Raw genomic sequence first — 11,143 nt, forward strand, 5'->3', positions numbered from 1 at the left:
GCCTGGGCAACAAGGGTGAAACTGTCTCAAAAGCAAAACAAAACAGCAACAAAAAAAAAACATGGCAGAGATTTTTTTTTTTTTTTAATGTTAAGATTTTTAACACTAGAAAATCTGGTTTCAAACTCTGATTCTATTGCCTAACTAGTGCTTTTAGCTAAGATATTTAAACTTGCTGGTCTCAAGTTCTTCATCTCTAAAGCAGGGACAATGAGGCTTTTCCTCTCCATACTTCATAGACAAGGGTGTGAAACTATCTTGTAAAAATGTAAAAGGTATAAAATGGGTATAGAATTGACAGCATTGAGACACCTGTAGATTGTCACCAACAAAATAAAACACAATCGTCACTTAGTGGACAATTCATTTAATGTTCATACTGAGAGGATAGTTCTTCTTCTTGATTACACCTGAGTAATTAGTTGAAGAGTGACAGATTAATTACATTTAAAAAAAAATGGTTTCCAGACTATTGGGTACAAGATTATTCTAGGGGAACTGCTAGCAATTTTCCTTATGAAGCAAAAACTACAAGTAGAACATTTATTTTTTCAGCCAAAATACATACCTTTTTCTCTTTTCAGACCTGCATTATTTGCAAACCATGACCTGGATGTTCCGAAGACAGCAGCCACACAAAATTCTCCGCCCATCGATTTGCTGGGTGAAATTTGTGGAGGAGGTTTAACTTTGCTTAAAAAATAAAATAACAGTAAAAAACAATTAACATGATGAAATGACAGTCTGTTAGGTAATGACAGATTTTCCTTTAAATTCCACCTCATTCAAGTCCTCCAATATGAACATGCATTTTGCCTTAAGTAATAAATGATGATGTGAGACTATGTTCTGGAGTAAAAGTCAAATTAGTTCAAAGTTCCAGAGTTTTGTAAAGAGAGCAACACTTATAAGACCAATAAAAATCAACTCCTTTTTGAAGTATGTGCTGGCAAAATCCAAGTCAGTTCTTTTCAGATGGATAACTTTTCTCTAGAAATTTCAAAGTGAAGCAATAGTACCAGCATATACATCTCAAAATAATAAAATGGTTTAGCACGTCATTTTTATATATATTAGGTTGGTGCAAAAGTAATTGTGGGTTTTGCCACTACTCTCAATAGCAAAAAAACGGCAATTACTTTTGCACCAATCTCTAAGACGTGGGATTAACAGTACAAATGAATGGAGATGGCATGGATGAAAATGAGGTGACATAGAATGAAGCCTTGAAAACGCTTTCTCAGCCACAATGCCATGGAGAGGTAGACGGTGTAAGGGGAGCATAGCTAATCATCTAATGCAATAATATTCGCTGACATTCCACCTGTTGTCTCTTTTTCTTCTTAAATTTGTGAAAATGATGTGTCTATTTTTGTTCAGTGAAAAAGACCAAGATGGAGTTACATATCAATAGCCTCTCAAACCTAAATCTTTTTTGTTGCTCATATGTCTGAAGGCACATTTAGTAACTGCCATTACTTCCTGTCACTGCCATTAAAAAGAAGTTGCTCTCCCCTGTTTCCCACAAATAAGTTTTCATACTTGGCTTCTAATATTAATCTCATGGCTTCTTTTCAATCCCATATTTCTGTTCTCTTTTGGTTTATCAAGAGCTTCCCAAAGCAATTTTGTCAACCCCCTTTGATAAATTACTTTCTCTAATTCATAGACCAGTAGCCTCATCATGCACTGGTCAAGATCACAGCCCAGGTAGGAAACAGTAAAAACTAGAGCTCTGATGTTACCCTCTGCTAAGTCAGTCTCCAGTGTCAAACATTATTTCTACCTTATTTTGCTCAATTTTTGTTATCCCTTCATCTTTTAATAAAATATGTTGGGATGGAAAGATAGTTTTAGAGTCAGGAAGAAACATGTAGTTGAATCCCAGTGCTGTCACCTCTTAGCTGTGTGACATTTGGTTAAGTTATTTAACCTCTCAGAGCTCAGACTACTCATGTGTAAAATAGAAATAGTAATGTCTACTTCATAGGATTATTTTAATGATTATATTGTCTCAAAGCACTGTCCCCAGCTCATATAGTACCACCTGAGAACTTCTTAGGAGTGCAAGCAAATACTCATAGGCCCCATCCCAGATCTACTAAATCATAAACTCTGGGAATGGAGCCCAACAATCTGTGTTTTGAAACAAATCCTCCAGATGATTCTGACGCATGCTCAAATCTGAGAACCACTATATTAGACAAAGAAGGTAAAGTTCCCATGGCAGTACTTTCCCATATCACGGTACTCAGCAAATACTAACTCTTCTATATGGCCCTCAGCCCTAACCTAATCTTCAAAAAATTCAGACTTTGCTTTGGTAATCTCAGTTTCCCAGTTCCTATGACACTTTTAATAGTCTCTCAGACATCTTATTTCCTGAGGTTTGTCTTAACATCTTCCTCTAAGGAAAACTACATCTGGATCAGAGACAACTATGATTGGTCCCTTTGGTCTCCCTCTTTGAACAAAATCCATGGTAATGCCTATTACTACATATGAAAAAAACCTCTTCTACCATTAACATTTCTTAAAACACTTCTCATGATTCCCACAACAAAAAACTTCCATGCCTAAAATGTCAACCAGTCATAGTGAGACTTCCAGTGACAGGAATAAAGACGTTGTTTTAAATAAAAAGCTTCTGAGGGGAAATGAATCTGGTTCTGTAAACTGTTTCACCCCTTCATACTTGCATCTGGCACCACTGCAGTAACCTACTTCTAGAAAGGAAGACTCTCCTATGCCCTATACCTGAACAAACATGCACCTTCCCGTGATATCTGGGTCACTGGCATCAGAATTGTTCTTTCTGGTCATGATGCTTTGTTGCATTACCTGAGAATATAAGGTTACTTTGAAAGCTTTTATTTCCATCCCTGAACTACTATCGCTGAACTAACAAATTCCTCTAACTGGTATTTTTGAGGCACCACTAGTCATTTTTAACCCTTAGAAGTTTGGGGAGGATGGGGTCTGGCGGAATGGCAGAGATAAAAGTGTTGTAGAGTTTCTTGAAAGCAGTTTGCAATTATGCGACTATATGCTTTTACTAGAATCACCATCAGAGAACAAAGCTACTATAATGTACCAACAAGCTTCATTGGGACAAACTCAAAGCTCTTTGCAAATTACTGGATGTCACTGTTGTTATTTTTAAATCATGTGGTAAGTAACAAGTGAGTATGGCACTTCTTAAGAGAAAATAATGGTCTCTCTAAAGTAACCATCCTAAACATACTTAAAAATGGTTGCTTTGGGGGCAGATGGCCAACTTTCTAACATGATAAAAAGCAGAAAACTTAGAGGACATCAATTTAGTTTTCTGACATGCAAAAAATATTCTTGTATGTTTATTAGCTTGCAGTCTAATCAGCACATGTCAAAAGCTAAAATTTCTTATACCTCTACAAGTTACATACAATTTTGTTTTGGAACACACAAGTTAAAAGCATCAACACGGTGTTATTTTATATAAGGTCACTATCTCCTACAAGGAATAAGTATTTCATCATATAACTATGCTTCATTTCCATAAAGAATTATCATTTTTATTTTTGTATTTCATCATTTCTTTTTTCCTCTGATAGGGCCTTAAATTCCATCAGTAAAAGTCTGTGTTTATTAAGGAGTCAAGGGTTTTCAGCCTGAAAATAACTCGCTACCTGCTACATAACATAGTGTTGTGTGTTGAATATGGAGAATACTGGGTAAATACATTCGTATCAAGTTATTTCTATCATCAATCTATAATGTGGAATGACTGTGGTATTTCAGAAAAATGGAAACATAAAAATATGTGTGTGTCTTTAAGATTTGCAGAGGAATAAAAAGGAAAAACAATCTAATAAAAATGTTATGAATAAAATATCTTCTATGGGGATACATTCAAAGTTAGAAATTTTAACTTGGGCTCAATCTGCCCTTCATCCTAAGTTTTTAAAGGTTCAAGAAAGCTTGGCAGAAGCAGAAGGGCTTTCCTATCAATGTGTGTCAGTGACATACCATGTATGAACTTTTCCACAATGACCTAGAATATTTCTATCACAAAATAACCTTATGCTGAAAGATAAAACATTGAAAAATGACACATATTTGAATGTATTAGAAAAATGCTAGCTTTGTGTATTATGTAAATTTACAGATTGGTGACCCAGTCCTCAGAGGAAAGCACTCCAATGCTAACCTTCTTTTTCTATCTTGTTCTCAACATCTCCCTTTCTACTCCTAAAGGGGTCTGAAAAAAATCTCATTACAGAACATTTGCAAGTTTAGAAAAAATTTCTCTGGGTGTTTGGATGCCTTCTTTCATTTATTTAATCATTTATAGAGCATGTTTGTTCGAAGCAGGTAAAGTTCCCATACAATGATATTAAAATAATATTTCAATTTATATTGGTGCCCAGAAGATTAACGATACTGATTATGTGGACTCATCCATTTTTTTAAACGGTTGTACAAGAGAACAAAACATACTCCTGATGGACTCCTTTCTACTGATAATTCCTGATCCTTTGCTACTCTTAGCTTCTTATAAATAACCCCATCTTCAATAGTTTTTTAAAAATTTGAGTTAACTTTTGAGCAAAACATAAAAGAAAAACGGAATAAATCCAACTTTCAGCATCTCAGAAGAAATTACAACCACAAAACATCATATTTACTGAGTCTGATACAAATCAGTGTAATCAAAAGAAAAACAAATGCCCAAGCAAAAAAAAGCCAAATAACCAAATTAACAAATAAGATGCTAAATTAAAAATCAGGATTTTAACTCTTTGTTATTTCTTTTGAGGAAATGCTTAACTGTCTAACCATAGAACGAGAATCATTTTCACTGCAATCACCAGAAGTTGTAGGGATATTAACATTACTAGGATTTTAAAAGTATTTACAAAGGCTACTGAAGTTCCCCATTTTTCTTCCCTTGGCCTTTATTATGTAATTCAGCCAGGTCAACATATTAAATTTTTCTTGCCTACTTTTTCTCTGCACTCAACTTCAAAGAGAAAAAAAAGAGTACAAAGCTCTAATGATATCTGCTTAAAAATTACAGGACGATGATCTTCACGTGAATAATTTTACTATTACAATAGGATAGATGTGGAGTATCTGTGGATGGCAGGATAAGCAGCAAGGTGCTCTGGTGCCTTGTGTGGAAGGACACAAGCATGGAAGGAGTTAATATGAGACAGAAGCACCATTTCCTTCCTTTCTTAAAACATAAAAGAACAGTCAATGCTTGAGTTTAAATGTAAGACCCAATATTGATGTAAGTGTTACAAGTGGTATAACAGCTTTCTATAAAAGAAGAAAAAATATTCTTTGTATTCTTTTAGAAGTTTTCTCTCATTCTCAATCTTAGTTTCTAAAATAAGATCTAAATGGGAAAACTGAAAGTATTTTATTTTAAATAACTAAAGATACTAATAATCTGTCAAAAATTATTCTATTCTGTCATAAATTTTTCTTAAAGGTCTAACAGATTTGTGTAAATGTGGCAACTAAAAATAAACTCTCCTCTCCATATAAATCTTTACCTTTCAAAAAATGAAACTGTAAAATTTTAAAATATTTAACAGAACAAGATTAGTTTATATGAATTCTTTATATCTTGATCAAAACTCTTAGAAAATCCTAATTAAAATTTTATAATATGCAAGTTTTAATTCTTTAAAACTTACCGTTATATAATACGAAGACATTTTACAAGGAAGAAATATACTCATATGGACTACCTATTGTCTATCTGTCATGTATATTTTTTGATAAGCAATTCAAAAATAACAGTAGCTTAAATACAATACTACATGCAAAGTAGGAGCTTGATAAATTCTTATTTGTAATATTGAAAGCAAAATTCAGATTCAAAAATTCACACTGGAATTATCTTAAATGTCTATGTTTAAACAGCATGTTACTTGCGGAATTCTTTTGTATTATTTTATATAGTCATCCAAACTCAAATACCCTAGTTAAACTAATCTAGAGGACATATGATACCAGGTAAGTCCAGAGTGACTAAAATGTTGAAGATGCACTTTTCACTTTCCAACACGCTTATTTTGTTACCAAAGGGAATGATTTTATTTTCTAACTGACTCATCCGAAAGTGCATGAATGTAAGGGACTAAACTTGTTTAATGGAGAACAAAGAATTAGTAGAAATTGTGATACACCAAAAGCAAATTCTTAGCTAAGTGTTAACGTTGCAACTTGAAACTAATAAAAAGTTTGTAGAAAATTTACATTTCATTTTAAGAGGAAAGGTAAAAATTTCATTTTTCATCCAAAATACATATTATCCTATAAATGGATATATTAAAAACATATTTATTTAGCATAATGTTTTATTTCAGAACAGTAAATAAAAAATTCTCAGGTTGAATGCTAAATAACATGGAAAAATAGCAAAAACTATTAAAACAAAGGAGCTCTTATAAACAACATGGAGGAAGTTGTCAAATTTATATTCATTTGCTGCCTTAATTTGAGGTTTCATTAAGATCTTAATGGAAAAAACATGCACCACTGGGAAAGTAACGTTTTAAAGGAGGACCTTTTAGTCTAGTATAAGTGACTAAAAACGAGTTTCTTGTGAGCTAACGATGGCATCAAACAAACCACAAAGCAGTCTTCTAAAAGACAGGCAATGATTTAAAAGTCTACTATATTTCATATATCCCTTTCTTTAATCTGGCTCTTTTAATCTTGTTTCAACCTCAAATCATTTCTGGTTGACAAGTGCTTTTGCTTAAATGTGAGGAGTACATACGTTGTTGGAGGAATGAACTTTTCTTATTTAACATACAATTATTATTCCATCTTTTACTTCTATGCAAAAACTTCAATCTTTATTAACATACTAAAACTCTTTGCTTTGTACTTAGAAGAATAATTTATCCTTAAATGAAATTTAATTTCTAAGCTTACTCTACAAAGAAATTTTGTCATATGTTGAATGTGGCTTTAAAATTCACCGATCACTGGAAAGCTCATAAGTAAGATCTATGTATCTTATTTGTTTTTAGAAGACATCTGGTTAACAAAATAAATAAAGATCAACTTTCATGAGATTTACATTTGTGTATGTTCTGAATTTGTTTAGAATAGTTTTACAAACTGTGTCTAATTATAATTTTCAAGGAGGAAAATTTTATCTTGATTTGTTTTATCTCACCTATTCTTTAGTGATAATAAAATTTTCAGATCTTTCTATGGCATATAAACATTGAAATTAGTTTGTGTCAAATAATAATTAACCTTAAAAAACTATTTAAGCTTCTTTTTGTCTAATAGAAAAATGTTGGAATGGTTTTTCTAGTGTAATAGAACACTATGAACAATTCCCAGTTAGCAGTTATGAGAACTACACATATAGGTGCAGAACTCTTTTCAAGTATTCTGACTAAATTAATAAAATTAATATACCTTACATTTCTCAAAACTTCCCGTTGGCCAACATATCCTTAAAAGTTAAAAACATAATCTAATTTAAAGAAGCTTCTTTTGAAACATGGTATTTACCCCTGAAACTGGAAAAGAAACAGTGGTAGCAGCTAACAGTGACTGCACATTTACTATGTGCCAGGCACTGTTATATACTAACATGTACAGAGATATGTATCAGTTTATTTAATTCTCATAGTGAACCTATGAGGTAGGTACTTTTAATACATAAGGAAATAAGAAACAGAAATGTTTTAGAAAACTCCCCCATATCATACAGCTAGTAAGTGTGTGAATTGGGATCTATAACCCAGGCAGTCTAACTCTTAACCAATAAACATTTTATATCATTCTTAACACATTCTATTTCCCATCTTTACATGAAAGTATTAAATATATTATATTTGTTTTCTATGACCTTCATGCCTAAGACTAACAAAGCTGTATTCTATACACTGATATGGAAGAAATTACTAAATAATTAAGCTATGATGTGTATGTGTTAATAATTCAAAATAATTATTTAGGAGGTTTTATGTAAAGTATTATTTTGTCATTATGTAGCCTCTTAAATACCTATTCAAAACAAAACTTTTGTCTCTTTAGGATCAAGTAAAATGCAACAAAAACTTTATAAGGCTCTTTTGGCATACCTTAAATATATTTATATTTCAAAATAAATCATGTCCTCAAATGCTATGCATGATATGTAGAGAACTTCTAACACTATAATACTCAAAGCTTTAAACTTGGGTGTTAGCCTTGTCTTATTTATAAGCATTATGAGAGAATTCTTCTATTTAAAAAAAATTCCTCTGTGATTTTTTTTTTTTTTTTTTTTTTTTTTTTTTTAAAGAATAAAATGAAACCAAGAAAACTGCTTTTCTAAAGCTTAAATATCAACATTGATGTTCCGTCTACAAATTATTCAGTAACTTGGTGCATCTAACTGTGATCAGGCCATGCAACTGGAAACAAAACTACAAAATGAATCACTTTTTGAGAGTACAGCAAATGAATGAGGCATGCGGGAGTGAACTGGAACTCACCATGGAGCTTTTATGGAAAAACACCCCGCTCCAAAGAGATATGGCCTTCATGGAAAAGGGGGGAAAATGCACAAAAAATTAGAGAAAAACTCATTTAACATTAGCAAATACATGTATATCATACTGTTATAGAGTATGGATAAAAAGAACTAAAAAATTAGTAATCACTTACAATTCTGCTGTACATACTGTCTGATAATAACCAATGAACAGAATGATGTGTAATAACAAGGCCCTTAATTTTGAGAGTTAGGGATTCAAAATTTTTTATTTTTCTCCCTTTTCTGGAGCACCCCTGTAATATTTCTAATCTAAAATAAAATAAAATTCACTGCTGAAGCCCTTTAAAACAAAGTATAAGTTAAATGGAATAACCAGATGAAGAAGAGTAAGATCAATAGCAACTGAGGTGTGGCTGTGTGACACAAAATGGTTAAAATCAGTTAACAGTGACTGGATAAAAAATTTGATTTGACACTCTTGGCTTTTCATTGGTTCCAGTCTCAGAATCACAGAAAGAGGCACATATTTGTCACGCTGCTTATTTGTCATAAGTTGAACTGTATATTGTCAGTCAATGGAAAAAACACTAAGTACAACTAGTGTAACTTTTCTCTATTTTTGGTCAAAATCCAGGAAATTAGGAGGTCTCTTAACAGTAATATAAGAAGTTAGCTTCCTTTACCTGGTCTGCACTAGGTTAGGTTAGTACAAGCAACAATCACTTGTTTTAAATACAACTGGGGATACAAAGTAAGACTTTAATGTTATACATATTTCTTCTGAAAATTCTGTTCCCAGCATTTAAGATATGCCTTACATATCTGCACATATCAGAGTGATTTAATGATATCCAAACCAAATGGTACTGTAACATCTGACATTTGGAAGTCATAACAAATGGAGGAGAAAAGCACATTGGTAAAACGTGGGTATTTCCTTCTTCAAAATTGGTTCTAAAAAAAAAAAAAAAAAAAAAAAAAAAAAAAAAAAAAAAAAAAAAAAACCTGTTGATTAGCATTAATTTCCCAGTAAATTGAGAATATTTGACCACAAAGCAAAACTTGAGAAAAATGCTTTCATGACACTGAGTACAGTTTTGAGGCTTGAAGTGCATTATACACAAAGAAAGGAACAGAGACATATAAGAGATAACTAGAAGAAAGTGAAGTAGAAGGAAAAGTGGGATAGAGAAAAAATAAAACCAAATTGTACAGATGATGTCAATGCCAAGAAAAGACAGCTCTCTCACAGTTACTCATAAGAACATACTCAGTGATATGATGTCAGCATCCACATTTAAAATGGTAGACTTTAAACTTTTTTGACTGGGAACCCTTAGAAATACATTTTAAGGCTTAAGCTTGTATGTGCATGAATACAGTCAAAGAAGACTGAAACAACTTAGTGAATGTGTTTTTATTTGTAATAAACTTTACTATTTTTCATTTCAATGTTTCATAAATATTAATGTTGGGATTATGTTACAATGCAGATAAATTCATATTCTAACACTGTGGGTCTGGCTGGGATCTGAGATTCTGTATTTCCAATAAGCTCCTAGGTAACAGCAATGCTGCTGGTCTGCAGGACCAGTGACAGAATTGCATTTTTTTCTATTCTACTTCATTAAAGAAAAAAAATGTTGGCCATAATATCTTTATATGATTTCATGACTAATTACCTCAAAACCTAAATGTTACTAGAGCTCAGCTTGCAGTTTGAAAAACACAGATTTAAATAACTAAGACTGGCGGGCGCAGTGGCTCATGCCTGTAAGCCCAGCACTTTGGGAGGCCAAGGTGGGCAGATCACTAGGTCAAGAGATGGAGACCATCCTAGCTAACATGGTAAAACCCCAACATGGTAAAAGTAGCTGGAGAGGTGGAGTTTGCCTGTAATCCCAGCTACTCGGGAGGCTCAGGCAGGAGAATCCTGCCTGGGCCTGGGAGGTAGAGGTTGCAGGGAGCTGAGATTGTGCCACTACACTCCAGCCTGGCAAAAGAGGGAGACTGCCTCAAAAATAAATAAATAAATAAATAAATAAATAAATAAATAAATAAATAAAATTAACTAAGACTACTTGAAGAGAACAATCTCTCAGCAGAATACTGAGCCCGTTCTGAAATGACAGGAAAATGAATGGTTCAAGCCATTTCTATCTGCCTACAAATGCCTCTAAAAGAGGTTTTTGTTGTCACACAGTACACACTTCTCTTAATTTTATCTCAGTAGGCAGGACACCTGAAATAACCAAGTTGTCCAAATGATTCTGACAGAAGTGACTGTAATCTGGAATGTCCAGGCTTAAGTTGCTCTTTAGTGTATATTGTATCTACTTGGGGTAGTCTCCCATCTCATCCAGAACATCAGCATACTGATTTATTATAAGGAATTTAGAAGTTTAACTTAGTCCTTTATTACTCAAAAGGTTTCTCCATTGACTGCAAAAACCAACAAGCAAAAATGAAACAAAACCTTCAAGTTTCTAAAAATTCAAAAGACCATCTGATACTCCCTATCTATAGAGCCAGTAAATACCTTTTTTCCAGGTTTAGGTTTCCTGATATGTGAAAAGGAAACATACATTAGCCAAATAAATGATACAGAAACTTAAAAAAAAAAAAAAAAAAAAAAAAAAA

The 11,143-nt window shown here is 32.7% G+C and overlaps 1 protein-coding gene across 7 annotated transcripts in view; it reads right to left on the minus strand.

Annotated features, from left to right (window-relative positions):
• Positions 1 to 11,143, minus strand: part of BCAS3 (BCAS3 microtubule associated cell migration factor) — a 679,070-nt gene that overhangs the window by 347,433 nt on the left and 320,494 nt on the right. For 4 of the 7 annotated variants that reach the window (XM_017539912.2, XM_017539911.2, XM_017539915.2 and 1 more), the window contains exons 17-18: positions 8,502 to 8,546; positions 569 to 693 (exon numbers count right to left, since the gene is read on the minus strand). In XM_017539912.2, the coding sequence (XP_017395401.1) occupies positions 569 to 693; positions 8,502 to 8,546 (170 nt within the window). The remainder of the gene's footprint in view (positions 1 to 568; positions 694 to 8,501; positions 8,547 to 11,143) is intronic. The other 3 variants (XM_017539919.2, XM_017539914.2, XM_017539918.2) reach the window with 1 other exon arrangement.

This window comes from Cebus imitator, unplaced genomic scaffold (assembly GCF_001604975.1).
Source record: "Cebus imitator isolate Cc_AM_T3 unplaced genomic scaffold, Cebus_imitator-1.0 Scaffold121, whole genome shotgun sequence".
Classification (NCBI taxonomy): domain Eukaryota; kingdom Metazoa; phylum Chordata; class Mammalia; order Primates; family Cebidae; genus Cebus; species Cebus imitator.